At 32.4% G+C, this 16,455-nt stretch overlaps 1 protein-coding gene across 6 annotated transcripts in view; it reads right to left on the bottom strand.

Moving 5' to 3' along the window:
• Positions 1–16,455, bottom strand: part of LOC106883364 (PH and SEC7 domain-containing protein) — a 178,129-nt gene that overhangs the window by 10,970 nt on the left and 150,704 nt on the right. For all 6 annotated transcript variants that reach the window (XM_052968271.1, XM_052968270.1, XM_052968269.1 and 3 more), the window contains 7 exons: positions 16,091–16,224; positions 14,126–14,228; positions 9,599–9,680; positions 8,888–9,116; positions 8,436–8,580; positions 7,827–7,970; positions 6,072–6,295 (listed from right to left, as the gene is read on the bottom strand). In XM_052968271.1, the coding sequence (XP_052824231.1) occupies positions 6,072–6,295; positions 7,827–7,970; positions 8,436–8,580; positions 8,888–9,116; positions 9,599–9,680; positions 14,126–14,228; positions 16,091–16,224 (1,061 nt within the window). The remainder of the gene's footprint in view (positions 1–6,071; positions 6,296–7,826; positions 7,971–8,435; positions 8,581–8,887; positions 9,117–9,598; positions 9,681–14,125; positions 14,229–16,090; positions 16,225–16,455) is intronic.

Genomic DNA, 16,455 nt, shown 5'->3' with positions numbered 1-16,455 from the left:
GAAATTTATATTATTGTTATTATCATTATTATTATTATTATTTGTGTGTGTGTGTGTGTGTACATGTGTACTTGCATGCATACATACATATATATATATATATATATATATATGCCAATCGATGATGATGACGATGATGATGATGATGATGATGATGAGGGTGGTAGCAACGATTGTGTGAATAGCTCTGGTTATTTATATAAAATAACTTAGAATTCATATAGAGTTAATTTTGGAATGTTCATGATACCAACCTCACTGTCTTCAAAGTTTATGAGCAAATAAAAGAGCTAGATGACAAAGTATTAAAAGCTATATTTTAGTTCTGTGGTTGAAAGCTGACATTATGAACATCTTTTTAAAAATTATTTTATTTTTCATAAATTTATTTACTATCTGGATGAAAAACCCTAAGCTGTTTAGTATCTTACATATAATTATAGTTTAAGCCATAAGAGGAATGTCAAACAGGATATTATTACCAGAAAAATATTAATCCAAGGATGAGGACTCAATGACTTTGTTAAAATAAAAATTCGTCAACAGGTGCAGGCATTGCTGTGTGGTAAGAAGTTAGCTTCCCAACCACAGGTTGCAGGTTCAGACTCACTGCATGGCTCCATAGGCAAGTGTTGTCTTCTATAGCTCTGGGTTGACTAAAGCCTTGTGAGTGGATTTGATAGACAGAAACTGAAAGCCTGTTGCATATGTGTGTGTGTGTCTGTTCCCCACCACTGCTTGACAACTGGTGTCAATTTATTTACATCCCCCATAACTTAGCAGTTTGGCAAAAGGAGACCAATAAAATAACTGCCAGTTTCTTTTACCCCCCCCCCCCAAAAAAAATATTAGGGTCGATTTGTTCGACTAAACCCTTTAAGGTGGTGCCCCAGCATAGCCACAGTCTAATGACTTAAACAAGTAAAAGATAGAAGATAAAATAATTCAATGATTAAATTGATCACTATATGTTTGCCAAAGAGCTAAGACAGTAACTATGAAAATAATGAAATATTCTAGTCTGGACCAACAACAATCGATATGGGAGGTGATGATAGTGAAAAAGACATCAACAATTCATACCAATAGAAACTGAGAATGAATTTAGAGAACAAATGAAAAGAGGAAAAGGTATTTGTAAAGCTGTATTCCCTCTCTCCATCCTACCTTCTCGTATTCATGTTTTCATTTTCTTCATTTTGCTATCTCAAATGTTCAGGAATCAAACAGGATATAATTTCTCTCTAGATATTAAAAAACACCCTAATGATATTAATAGTGTGTGATGTATATGTTTGCATATTTCTTATACACACACAAGCATATATATTCACACACACACACATGCATATACATACATGCATATGTACACATACATACACACGTGTGTATATGTATGTGTGATATATATATATATATATACATACACACACACACACACACACACACACAAAAGGTGGCTATTATCTATGAAATAATTGCATTTAATTTTATGGGAAATTTAGCTTGATATGCAAATATAGGTGTTTGTAAGAATGCCTATAGTCATTTAGTAAAAACAAGACAAATGTAAGACGAGCCTCTAAAATATTATTTCCAAACAGAAATATATAGTATTAAGTAAAAGGAAAATAAATAAATAAATAAATAGAGATAAATAAATTTTTTTAAAAAAGCCCTCTCCATAAAAATGCTTATTAAAACTAAATGAACATTCTGAAGCTGTGAACTAAGTTTGACATGTGGACAGGCAAGTTTGGCTTCTGATATTTTTCTTCTATTTCAAGAGACTTTAAAACAAATATTTTTCTCTCTTTGTCCCACACACACTAACACACAAATTTGATAGTTTAAGTGTAAATGCATGCAAATGATTTAGTGAGCAGGTGTGCAAGAGAGGGAGTTTGTATGTGTGTGTTTGTGTTTTATGTGAATTAACATATTTTGTTTCTTTGTTGTGACAGTTAAGAAGGTAACTGTACAAACATTTAGGTACAAAGAAAAAGATTGCTTTGTCAGAAAGTGAAAGCAATGTGTTATTTTGACAGCCAAAATACAAACTTGCCCATTAACATCAACAAATAAACGGATTTCTAATGACTTGTGAAACTCATCAATGACCAAAGAGTTGATGTAGCCAGTTCTAAAATTAAAGTGACTAACTTTATTACAGTCGATGCTATCAAACCATTTGATCCTCCTCCTGATATGATAATTATTAATTTTAATTTTCGATTTATATAAAGCACAGAATCTGTGCAAATCAGTTGTAAAGGAGAAATCTCAAAATTACTAACATGAACAACAAATGTCTATGATAAATTTATAATTGAGCATTAGTAAGATTTACTCTTAAAACTAACACACATTAAATTCTAAAAAATAAAATAAGTGAATTTTCATTTATAGAAAGGGGGGGGGGGTCATCTAGTCATAGTTTACTTTCCTCAGTAGCATAAAAAATAGTTATTGCAGCCTGAATTTTTGTGTTGCTAAACAACACTGAACATTTGGAGCCCAGAGTTAAAAGATTCAGCCTTTTTCTCTTCTGTAAACATCAGGCCTTATTTCACAACATGTTAAACCATCCCCCAAAAAATTTGTTTATATATATATAATTAGGCATAATAAACTTTTTAAATTCAAGAAGTATGTTTTATTTGTTCATTGCCTACATACAGTATTTTTTCTCTAAGAAAATGATGATTGTCCTCTATGCTGCATGATAAAATCAGCCATTAGAGGGAGATATTTAGTGGAGCATTGGTATATGCTACTGGAAACAACTGGGCATAACTATAGGAATATCACAAGTTTATAAAACAAATTCCTAGTTCAGTTTGATGATTTCCAAACAGTTTTGCATGTGCGTGTGTGTACATGAGGGAAGAGTGTGAAAGAAACACAGTCTTGTACCGTTATATAAAAATCTATTATTCTTTCACCAGTGAAGGGCTATGCCCAACTTACCAGATTTCCTTCTTCCCACAACACACCAGCACACCCAACTTTATGTAACTTTTCTGAATTAATTTTTGCCGATACAGGCCACTTCTTGTCTTCTCAAACTCTAGCAATTATTTTTCATGTAGTTGATAACTGTTTAAACAACAGCAAGTTGAAAAGCCAGAAGTTAATAACAGGCTTCATTAGAAATGATGCAAATCCTAGGTATGAAATATCACTTTGAAGTTCTGAACTTTTTGCATTTTTAAATAAGGTTTGCAATTTCAATAGTTTGGATTAATAACAATAACTAATATCTGTTTAATAAAATGGATAACGTTTCTGCTAAACTTTAAATAAAAGTTCCAATTCAATTACACAAAATGCATTATAATTATTCTAGCACAAATTAAAAATTTGTATAACATCTATTACTTCAAAAGTAATACAAAATTTAAAATTCTCTACATCTGAAAAAAAAAAAAAAATTTAAAGACTGAAAACAACCCTACAGTAAAAGGTACTTATCACAATAACTGCTCAATACAGCTTTCACCCAAACAAGTATTAACTGTCTCAGGTAAAACACCAAACAGTAATTCAAAGAAAGGGAAAAGATGTCAATGAACTGAGAATTCAAGAGGGAAAAGTTTCTTCTCTTCACCTCAACCTTTCTTTTTAAGTAAAAGATATTTGAAGTATGGAAGCTCAGAGGACATCAGATTGTAATGTTGATAGTAATAGCGGCAACAGCAAGATATCATTAAAAACATTAGCTAAATTTCCACCATAGATTTGTTCCAGTAGTGTATAATCATCAGAAGCGATTGAAGAGAAAATGCATTGCATTAGCTAACAGTTTCAGTACAGAGAGCCACTGGAGTTTGAAAAATACTCCCGTCTTGTAAAACATTGGTTAAAGAGTTTATAGAAAAAGGGCTGCAGAGAATCACTCAGTCAACAGAACTTCTGAAATGATTAATAGCTGATAAAAATTAAAATTATAATGGAATGATAAATAAGCAAAACCCATGAGGAAAATGTCACAGTAAAAATGCATTTATAAGGCCTCATAAAAATTGAGGCAATGTTTTTACATTCAGAAATATCTGCCATATTTCAAATATGACAATTATAATGTTATCTAAATTATACAATCTGAATATATTATTTGAAGAACTGAAAATAAACACAAAATATTAACATAATATCCATTTATAAAAAGTAGCTAAGAAAATTACTAAAGTCACAATAATTTAATTTATAATGACTCAAAATGCAAACAACTGAAGAGCAGAGCAAGATTACAAGAAAATAGTTAAATGTATTTACGCATCAATGATTTACAAAATAGTTTGAGCACAATTCAATTCTCAATCTGTATTTATCACAATATATATATATATATATATATATATACACATACACACACACACACCATATATATAGATATATATATATACACATACATATATATAGATATACATATATATATACACACACATACATACGTACATATATATATATATATATATATATATATATATGTGTATATATAAACACACACACACACATTTATATACATACATACATACATATATATATACATACATACACACACACACACACACACACGCATATATATATGTATATATATATATATATATATATATATATATATATATATATCATTTTGCACAGATGAAGTGTGACAAAAATGTTACCCTTCAAAATCACTTCTCAAAAATCTGGCTCAATTGCAGATACTGCAAGAGAGAAAAAAAAATACAATCAGCACAGCAGCACTTACATCTGAAATTGAATCATGATCACCAAAACCCTGTTAGATGAGTGGGGAAATATAGGGTGTTATATTTTACATTATAGCAGAAGGAAATATTTGGCACAACTTTCCAAGATAGCAGCAGAATGTAAAATAATCCTGCTGAATAGAAATAAAAATACGATCGTATATGAAAGGGCCAGAGTACTATGAGAACCGAAGGCACTGATGAATGTACATATTTGAAAGGTAAGGAAATACTAAAATTTTTTAGGCTCATCAATTTCATTCGAACCTACACTTCAACAGCAAGAGACAACAATGGCCTGGCCTCCAGTTCTTCCACTTATGATATAATCTAAATGACAAAACTAGCCAAATGTGAATTGAATAAATCTGTCCACCATTCATAACTTTGTCCAGACTAAGTTCCACATGACTAGTCTTAAGAGGGAGCAAGTAAGCTGGCCAATAAAGATACTTTAAATGAAAAGACATATATATATATATATATATATATATATATATATATATTTATATTATATATAGGTAGATAGATATATTCCAAAACATATTTTACTATTTCCATCCAATAAACATCAAATGTTAATCATGAGATTCTCAATAGCACATGCTAGGTGGGATTGTTAAGAATAGTAGAAATATTTTCTAAATACACTAGTGAATAATTTCCAATAAGCCATAATTTAGTTCAGTTATTATAATTGGTACAACTACTGTCATAACAACCAGGTTGAAGAACAAATAACACTCGGTTTAAAAGTTCGACAATTAAATTTAATCAAACCTCATTCTGTTTAAAATCTATTAGAAAATTCTTACAAATAAAAATTTTTTTAATTATGTAATCCTCTTATCTTATATACATGTAAATGCTGGTGTGCATATGCATGCCTGCACATACACATAAAATAGGTTAAAATGTTTAATGAATTGGAACATGATTGTATTCTAAAAGTAATGAATTATTTAAGTTGTTACTAATCCAGAGTTTAGGAGTAAGTTACTAAGCCAGAATTAAGAGTAAAGCACCCTCACCAAGAAGCAAACCAAGGAAACAATGGAGAAAGGAAGCAAGGGATGACTGAAAAGTATAAATTTAAAAAAAAAAAAATGTTATCAAAGTTGGCTGAGAATTCCATTACATCTTTACTATACATCTCTAGTGGCTTACCACACCCATCAAATGGCTAATGAAGTGCATTCCCCCTTCCTGCCCCTTTAGCTTAGCACCCTCCATCAGAAGACAAGCTAACACCTGGGTCATACAAGGTCATAATCCAAATGCTCTGAACGATAGATGGCAGCACGGTAACTGTACCTATCAGACAGACTGCGCTGCACTGGTTTCATGTTCTTGTTGCTGCTGCTTGCTCCACTGACAACCGACATTGTTGCATTTGAAGGGCTACAACGATCTCCACAATCATCTGCAGTCTCATCATCTTCTCCAATAATAGTTTCAACTAATGAGGATTCAACTTCTGTTTTGTAAGAACTCAATTTTGACTGTAAAAGGTATTTGTAGGTTTGGAATCGTTTTAACTGAAAGGCAAAAATAAGCAAAACAAAGAGATTAGAAATAATTAAAAACATAAAAAAAAAAAACAATGCATGTTAAAGAATATATATTGGAATCTAGAGAATTCAAATTCACATGACTAGTGTTTATTATTGCAAACAAATCATTTGAAAATCCCTTTTTGAATCAATTCAATCCATGGAATTAGAAAAATAAAAGCATATAAAACATCTGATATAAAAAATCAGCAATAGGAGTAGCATAAATGATTCATTCAAAAATACATTATGAATTTTTCAAGCATTTTCCCCAAATCATTGTTATGGTTTGAAATCTTCATATTGGTTTCAGTCATTAAAATGTGGCCAAATTGTGGCACTATCTTAAAGACAATAGACAACTACATGAAATTATTCATAAACTTTGGGAAGATTAAAAGCAAAGTAGGCCTGTGTTGGATTTGAACAAGTTGTAAAGAGATGTAACGAAATACCACAGGGTAATCTGTGCAATGCCCTACCAATTCTACTATCTCCACTACCACCATTTGTTATAACTTAGGTGAGAGTTAACAGAATAAAATTTTCAGTGTAACAGAATTCAAATCCCATCTGTATGAAATTTACTTTCTACTCCTAATGTGGTTAATAAAATGTGCATGGGTAAATACAATGAGAATGATCAGTCACTTATCTTTTCCTTACAAAACTTAGTTGAACAAATCGACTCCAGATCTTATTCTTTGTAAGCCTAGTACTTATTCTATCAGTCCCTTTTGCCAAACCGCTAAGCTACATTGACGTAGACACATCAACATTGATTGTCAAGCAATGGTGGGGGAGACAAACACATATATATATATGATGGGCTTCTTTTAGTTTCTGTCTACCAAATTCACTCACAAGGTTTTGGTTGGCCCAAAGCTATAGCAGAAGACACTTGTCCAAGGTGCCACGCAGTGTGACTGAACCCAGAACCATGTGGTTGGTAAGCAAGCTACTTACCACACAGCCATGAAAATAAGTGTTTGATAAAAGAGCAATAGTGACTAAAGGATAGATTAAAATAAGATTGCCTAAAAATGGATCAAGTTTTGCATGAAAACTTGATTTGCATATATATTCTGTTTTGATAAAGTACACTTTTTAGACAAAATACATTATTTTGATAGCTATAGCTTTGTTGTTCAATATAATGACTACTGAATAAAATAGAAACTCCCGGGTACCAAACACTGGACCTTACAATTTATATCTATAAAGACAATCAGATATGTTATTATATAGTAACAATGGAGATACCTTTTCTCTATATTTTTGATATCCTATGTTGTTTTGTTTGATTGGTTTTGAAAATTTTGATATTCAAAATATGCTTACCTGTTTTATACCTTAAACACTTTGAAATCAGAGCACTACCAATTTCTTATGCAAATTGAATCAAACACACCCAAATGTTAGATGCAAAAGAATAATGAAAGGAACATAGTAAAAAGAGTCAACTTATCTGTAATCAGTAACAGGCTTAATTTAAAAGTAACAGAAGATAATTTACCTCAGATTCTAAAAATTGCTCTTTTTCAACATAATCATGGATTATGCGCGCTTTAGCGCCTTTTTCTGGTGGACACAACCTGTGTTCGTGTAACTCTTTCTCTAGGTGAGTTACTTTTTCTTGATGATGAGCTAATTGCTCACTCTGAAAAGGAATTAAAAATAATAAAATCTCGATTACAGAAATTAGCTTTTAAGATGGGTATAAGAAAAAATGCATCATACATACATGAAATAAAACAGGTAGTTGACTAGTTCTCAGCTAAAAATGATCAAGTCTTTATTCAAAATGTTTGACTAAGTTTATTTATTTCTTCATTTCCTTCACATTTTGATGCATGTTCTGAGGTTAATTAGGAAGTTTAATACTACTAAAATATTTAATTTGAAATTAAATTCTCCCTTCTTTGGCATGACTGATGGAGAAGAAAAATATTGCACACAAAGTCATTATTTTGGACAAAATATTAGTCCAAAGTAATTTCATATTTTTCATCTAAAGCAGCAAGCTTAAATGTTTTAAAACACCTTAAAAGTACAATTAGAAGTTACTAACTCTCCCATTGGATTACAGTTTAAATGCTTGTTGTCATTAAAAAAACGTACATACCAGATTTTTCTTAGTATAAGAAGAAGGCATAAGGGGTCGCTGAAATTTCTTCTTAGAACCTATCCCTCCAGGTAATGGTGGGGCAGATAGACTAGCTGCAACGTAATTAATAGTTTCCATCCACTCTTGGAGCTCTTTACTGTCACTGTAAGAATGGAGAATTCAAAAAGATAGGAAAAGTAAATATTTGTAGAGAAACTGATTTAGTTTAATCTTTGTTAAATGACTTCCAAATAGGCTTTTGCCAGTGTGTCATTTAGCACAGATGCTACAGACTATTTGTAATAAATGTTTTTTCCGAATATTCTCAAACAAACAGAAAATAAATTTTGACATTAATTAATAAAAAATAAAAATTACCAAGTTTTTTTTTCTATTAAATTTTTATTTTTTCTAACTGAATATGGTTTACTGGATTAAAAGGAAGATAAACAAAAATGGGAAAATCATACCTTGTTTGGAAAAGATATTCAGCCCAATCTGATGTGTGCAAACGAAATACATGCTGTTTTTTTGTGTAATCCGATGCTCGAGTGGCAATGGAATGATGAATACGGATGGCATTACTAGAGTTCTCAATTAAGTTACCTTTCTTGAACCCATGCTCATCTTTGTGAAGATAAAGGATCATATCTCTTAATGAAGCATAAAACATCTTCCAACCTCGCTTACCAAATGACGCTGAAAGAAAGAGAGACAAAAAAGTGACAAATATAATAAAGATGAAGTAATAAAACTTATTTCAAGCACTAAAAGACTTGCCATCATCATTATCCAAGCACATTAGAGTAGCAAATAGATCACCACAAACAATTTTTAACATCAATTCTTTTAATAATCATATTCTTTTCATTCATTGGATTAATAGCCAGTCTATTTCTCTGGTTATTTGAATTATGATCAAAAGTTCTGATCACTCTCTAGATAATGATTAAGAATTCAAGAGTAACATTCTATCACTGACTCTGACTGAATCACAATAATGAGTGACAAATCAAAGAAATCTGTGCTAGAAATCAATGAATAAAAGAGAGATTAATTTCTGTTTTTTTTTTTTTAAATAAATAAATCACATACCATGTATTTTAAGAAATAAATATTTTAAGTAGCCAAATGCCATTAAAAATATTGTACAAGAAAAAAACAATTTGTATGAAACATACTACGTCGACCATCTGGATCTAAACAGCATTTGCGCATTACATATCCTTTCTTGTACTCCGTGGTTTGATTAGGGTCCGGTATCTACAATAAATTTCCAAATACAACATAATAAAATGTTACTTGAATGGAAAATAGCAGAAATAAGAAGCATAAAATAATTGCTACAGTTTTTTTATTCTCACAAGAGGTTTCATGAATTTACAAATTTTAAATGAAAAGCCAATAAAAGTTTTGCATGCCTCCATTAGAAATGGAAGTGTTAGAAAACTATACACCACCCTCAATCTTACTCATATAAAACTTTATTGTTTTAATCAATCCAAACTAGGACTGATTAAACTACACATTTTTAAACAACATTTTAGATTGGAATCCACACATTTGAATAGTTATAACATATACACAAATGTGTGTGTGAGAGAGAGAGAGGTGGGGGAGGGAGAAAGAGAGCATGTGGAGAGGGAGAGATAGTGTGGGAAGAGAAAAAGATAAGGTGTGTGAGATAAGGTATGTAGAACAAAACAGAGAACATGTGTGAAGAGAGAGGAGGGAGAGAGAGCATACAGGTAAAGAGACACAGAAAGAGTGTGTGCAAAGGGAGAAAGAAGAGAAGAGAGACAATGAGCATATGGAGAGAAAGAATGATAGAGAGCATGTGAGAAAGGGACACAGCATAAGAGAGATAAAGAACATACAGGGAGAGAGAGAATGAAGATTATGTAGAAAGTGAGGCTCATTGAACATGTGGGGAAGAAGAGAGAGAGGGGGGGGGGCTGAGTGACAGAGTGCATGTAGAGAAATACAGATTGTGAAGGCAGAAAGAAATGGAAAATAAGAGTATGTATAAATGTTATGGTAATCATTCCATTGTGTTTTTAAACATGGCAGACTGCTCTCATTACACCAACTTCTCTAATAGAAAATAATGTGCAGAGTCCATTCTGTAGGTGCTTTATCATAGAAAGGACATCTAGTTTATTATAAAAATCTTTGCAGAGTTGAAGCATCAGTTGTGTAAACAGGACTGATACTTGTCATCTTTGTACTGTGCAGTGTATAGGTGGGCATTAAGAGTGAAGAACCCTAGATAGCCATCAGGCAATCCCACTGCCAACAGAAATGACATTCCTCCTCCAGGCCTAATTTCAAGAACAACCTTCCTACCATTATCAATGATGGCATGTTGGAAAGCAACCAAGGAAGTTAAATGGTTCTTCTTTGGACAAAACACTCAGCAGCATTAGGTAGTGCTTATTATGAGAGAGAGAGAGGAAGAAATATAACACTACTGCAAACCACTGGTAAATTCTGCAGATGGAGTATGTTTTCAACCAAATACCAGAATAGTACAGCAGATTGGACTTTATGAGCTAAGTAACAAGAATAGAAGAAAGTGTGCAGCAAGGAAAAATATAAAAAAAGTAGCTGCGCAAGAAACAAGTCACCAAAAGAAAGTTGAGTGGGTTTGAAAAATTGTGAAGTAGTGTGTTTGTATGAAAGAAGATTTTATTACAGAGAATCGTGTCCAAAACAACACAAGGTTACCTGCACTCAGAGTGAAAACAAAAAGTCAAGGAAGTTCTATAGGTGCTTGGTGAATGAAGATTATAAGTAGGATAATGGGAGACACGAAGAGAACCAACAGAAGGCTATTGAAGAAATTAAAGTAAGCAGAGCAATAGGTGATTCAAGGGTATTTACTCTCGCAGGCACTTACTTAGTTAATCAGGCAATGCAGGAAGATGCTAGTCCTAGTGACTGGTGCAGAAGTATCCTGCTACAAAAGCAATTAGAATGCTTTAATAAATGCAGTTTGTGCCAGAGCTTGAAACCACACACTCTAAATTCCTAATAGCACATTCTTTCTGTTCAATAACATTCTTGAGAACTTTATGTTGATGATATGGTTCCCATTGTAGAATCTTTTGAAGAGTTGCAGAAAAATTTCTAAACATGGAAGCATAGTCTAAATTTGGTTAAAATATCTAAAAGGTCAAATGTCAAAGATCAAAGTGCTGAACACAAATTTCTGAGAAGTGCTCTTGCTTGATGTCAAAAGAGAGCATCTAAAAATTCAAAGATTTTATTCACAGAGCAAGTAATGGGTACACAAAATGTGCATTGTAATTTCTGATATAGTGACAGAGAACCAGGATTTCAGATATGACAGATGCACAGTTGTTAGCACTAAGAGCACCTATGACCTATTCAGATGATTCACTAAATACAGTTGATAACTTCTATTATCTATCCAATCAAATTAATACTGGAGATGGTTCAAAAGCATAGTAACTAGAGTACAGAAGAGTGAAATGAAAAAGTCTAAGTAACAAAGGTTTTTATGGTTAGTCAGGAGTGAGTACATTAACTCTGCAAGATCTCAGAGACTGATGAATGAAATGTAATGATTAGTGTGGAGCTTGGCATATTAGAGACAGCATGAGTGATGAGGGAGTTGCAAATAGAAATGGCAGGTGGCTTGAACAGAAATGAAATATCAACAGAAAAAGTAGAGAGTCAGAGGCTGGAGCATATCTGAGTAACTGCATGCCTGTTAGTTGAGTGGAACTTTCTTTGCATGAAAGTTTAGGATGTCTGTGTGTGTGTGTAGCAGCAACACTGTTCTAGCTGAGGGGACTGTACTCCATTATGAGTCTCACTTGAGCTTTGCAGAAGATTAATAATTATTAGTGCCTGAAATATTTTCTGGCTCTGAAAGGAAAGACTGGTCTTTGAAATGCAGTAGTGGCTCTGTGAAAGATGTGCATTCATTAATAGAGATCTTCGGTTATAGCATAGCCTAGTATTTGAAGCAAACACAAGGACTTTAGTTGCATGCTGCTCATGTTTAAAGAGGTGACCTGCAACTATCTTTTCTTGACATGAATAGTGATTGCTAATATTTAGTCAGAACATCTCTAAGTAAAACATAGGTGGAAAGGAATTTCAGAAGGTTGAGATTCTTGTGATTTCTCTAAATGTGTAAAAGCATGACTATGAAATGTGAATCTGTATGGTAGTGAGATATCAGCACCATATGGTAATCTGCAGAAGCTTAAGAGAAATGAGTCAAGCATGGACTGCTAGATATGTAAGGTTAACCTGCAAACATGACAGAAAACAAACTGAAAAATTGATCAGGCATTAAAAGCATCATTACTAGTAAGAACATGTGATGTAATTGGATGCTCTGTACCGAGTGAAAAAGAGTTCTCTCCTATGGAGGAAAAAAACTGAGGAGTAACTATGGAAGAAGAAAGTCAAGGAAGATGTGGAGAGAAATTATCAGCTCCCAAGACACTGAATATCACAGAAAATGATGGAAGATCAAGATGATAGCGATATATCATACAGGGAATTGATCCAACCCATGGAAAAACAAACATTAAAACATTGATGTAATGACAAAAAGACATAATTAAAAAAATTCTTCGCCTTTACAGTGAAATGGAACCGACTGCATTTGTAGCATCAACAACTTGATATTTTACACTTAGAATCTTAAGCTGCAGTAAAGAGATGGTACCTCTTTTTACCAAGGTATGAAATACTTTAAACCTAGATACTTTCTGACTTTTCCTATGGCTTAAATATGCCTTTCTGATACTGGATTGCTTTCAAGTAAAAACCGTCAGTTTGACAACCAACCCACCATTACAAAGTCCTGTCAACTGTATCTCTCTTCCTCTTGATGCTACATATACACAATACTTTCTCCTAGTCCTTCTTTTCTTCTCAAAACTTATCTTCTGAAATTCCCTTTTTGTTTACATATCATCAAGCATTAACCATTTTAAATATTTGCATTAAGTTTTCCACTTCTTTGGGTAAAACCCCCAAAATGCTCTGAGTTTTATCTTTCCTTCTAAGCAAAAAAAAGTACATGTGTAATGTTAACTATACATGTGAGCATAAACAGAACATGTCAAAGAATCAACAGCATAAACAGTGCTCATACTTATTTGTCATATATCTCCATTACAAGAAAGTTAACTGTTTTGTCTCCTTTTCTCATTGAATGAAGATAATTTAAATCACAAAGTATTCAACCAGAAAATGAAAGCAGATAAAAAACTTAAATTTGAACATGTTATTTCTCAAAAGATCTCAACTATATGTTGCAAAAGCAGAAAACTGAATAACTAAATAGTGCAATTTAAAAAAAAATAAAGTTACTAACTAAAAAGAATAAAGGGATAAAATCAAACTAATTACATTTGGCTTATACAAAATCTGTAAAAGCAATTGCATTAATTATAACATCTAATAATAATATAATGCTGATATTAATTACAGTTTAAAGTGATGAGTTGACAGAAGTGTTAGCATGATAGGTAAAATGCTTAGCAACATTTCATCCATCTTAAATTTTGAGTTCAAATTCCACCAAGGTCAACTTACCCTTTCAGGGTCAATAAAATAAGTACCAGTTGAGCACTGGGGTAGATGTAATTGACTTACTCCCCCTGCCAAAAAAAAATTGCTGGCCCTGCTAAGATTTGAAACCAATATTAAGTACAGCTTACCTCTAAGAAGGGGTTGTGGCCAAGCCGAGATGGTGTTTCACTTAATGGCACTTGTCGCCGGTCATTCGTAACTGTTGTTTCATTATCTTGCAGATCATCATCTCTAAATAAATAAATATTTATAACATTTAATACAGTGAAGTGAAATACAAAGAAATTTTCAGTTGAACAGTGTAAATAGTAAAAACAGTATTTGGAGAAATATTTCACAAAGAAGCTGAAAAAAAAAAAGAAAAACAAAGAAAGGAAGAAATTATCAATTATTTACATACTGCAAATTTGACAGATATCAAGTCTGAATAAATGAAACAATATTTCAGTAAATTCAAAATGACGTCCTGTTAAGTCCTAGTTAGAATAATGAAATACTTACATAGAGTGTACAAGTTATAATTGACAGTAAGAAAGACATCCAGTTTTAAAAACCTTAGTCACACCTCATGTAATATAGTAGTTAGAAACAATACGTCAAGAGAGCTGTCTTAAGGTACATATAATAGAAGCAGATAAAGAAATTGAAGATCTGCTAAAAGAGGATTTTACAAATCACACAGATTTCAGATGTATGGTAACGTTGGTATATTGCAAATCTATCCAGCCTATATAAGCATAGAAAAAAGATGGATGGTATGATGATAATGATGATGTCGACATTGCAACACACATACATGTGCACAAATAAATGATGATAGAGATGGAAAAATTATGTACTGTGTTTACATACCATCTGAAAAGTAGCCTTGCTCAGTATACAGAAAGGGAGTAGCCAGATACTTGTCTATCCGTTGCAAACAACGAATAGAAGATACAGTTGTACTGCTGGTATACTGATAAAACCAGTGCTAAATGTTAACAGTAAGAGCACCATTAAATGGGTCCATGAACTGCTTGCTGAACACACAGGACTAGTTTCTGTTACTTAGCTGATAGTGAAAGCATGACTAGAGTGATGGATGAAGATCATTTCACAGTTATCTTTGTTGGTTACAAAGAGTTTCTCTTTCCATGTATAAGACAGAGTATATGAAGTATGTATAAAAGTGTGATGCTGCATGGCAGTGAGACAAGGTTATTGAATGTGGATGATCTGTAGAGGCTGGAGAGAAATAAGGTGGACATGGTCTATTGAATGTGTAATGTTAACTTTCATAAAACGAAGAGCATAAGTGAGCTGACAGAGCAATTGGGCATTAAATGAATCTATTATTGTATGTCAGATAGAGGTTTGCTTGGGTAAGAAATGGATGAATAGTGCATGCTGAAAGAAGGCTGATAATGTGAGTGAAATACTTAGAGCAAAGCAAGATCAATGAAAGCAAAGAAAGAAATTACAAGGTCAGATTCCTGGATTAATAGGCTTCATGGATGAGATGGCAAAAGATTTCAGTAAATGACAATGTGTCTTAAAGCAGACCTATATATGTACATGATAGCAATAATGATTCCAATATGAATATAATCAGAGCCAACCATGCATCACACTTGCTCAAACCCACTCGATGTACCTGCAATTGTTATCTTCTGGACAACAAAAGAACAAAAGAAACAGTAGACCTGTTCAACCCATTCCAATACAGAAAAACAAATTTTTGAATGAGGATTTCCAACCACTAATTATCTGGAAGCACATCCCAATATGCATTGTAGTTCAGGCAAAATTATAAGACCACACTCAAAATTCCTATGACTAGTTTACTGGACAGCCATATATAGTGTAAGCAGCATACACTTATTGTTTACAATGCAGGGTTAATGAACCTTCAATTTTATGCAATTCTTAGATTATTTCTTTTGCATTTAGCCCTAGCTTGTAGTTTCTAAGAATATGTAGTTCTTAGGAGTAATGTCAAGCTTAAGTATCAAACTATAGATAAAAAATAATTATATATTATCAGTATTTAAATAAGATTTTTTTTAAAATATGTAACTAAAACAAACAACAAAAAAAAAAGGAAAAATACTTACGGAGCCCATTCTATAGGTTCCATTTTAATGGCTGCATAGATTTGGCGAAGGTCTTCTTTTGGAAAGTTATCTCCATCATTCAGCTCACACAAATTTTCTATGAACTCATTACAGTTCATCTTCCGGCCAACATTCTAGAATAGATTTCGATTAGAGCATTCAACAGTTTTTATTTTTCACTATCCCTCTCTTTGACATACTCTTGTTTATGTAATTTTATTTATGCTTTTTTCTTTCTTTCTTACTTTTTTTTTTTTGTAGGCTGAAGCCTTTCAGGAAAATATGAGCAAAAAGAAAGTTTAAGGTTTTCAGTTCTAGAGGAAAGAGTATAGGAGACATTTAGCAGAAGGGGAAAGAATAAAGAA

This window comes from Octopus bimaculoides, chromosome 5, assembly GCF_001194135.2.
Source record: "Octopus bimaculoides isolate UCB-OBI-ISO-001 chromosome 5, ASM119413v2, whole genome shotgun sequence".
In the NCBI taxonomy this organism is placed as follows: domain Eukaryota; kingdom Metazoa; phylum Mollusca; class Cephalopoda; order Octopoda; family Octopodidae; genus Octopus; species Octopus bimaculoides.
The sequence above is the reverse complement of the archived record's forward strand: the minus strand, read 5'-3'. Positions and strand labels throughout refer to the sequence as shown.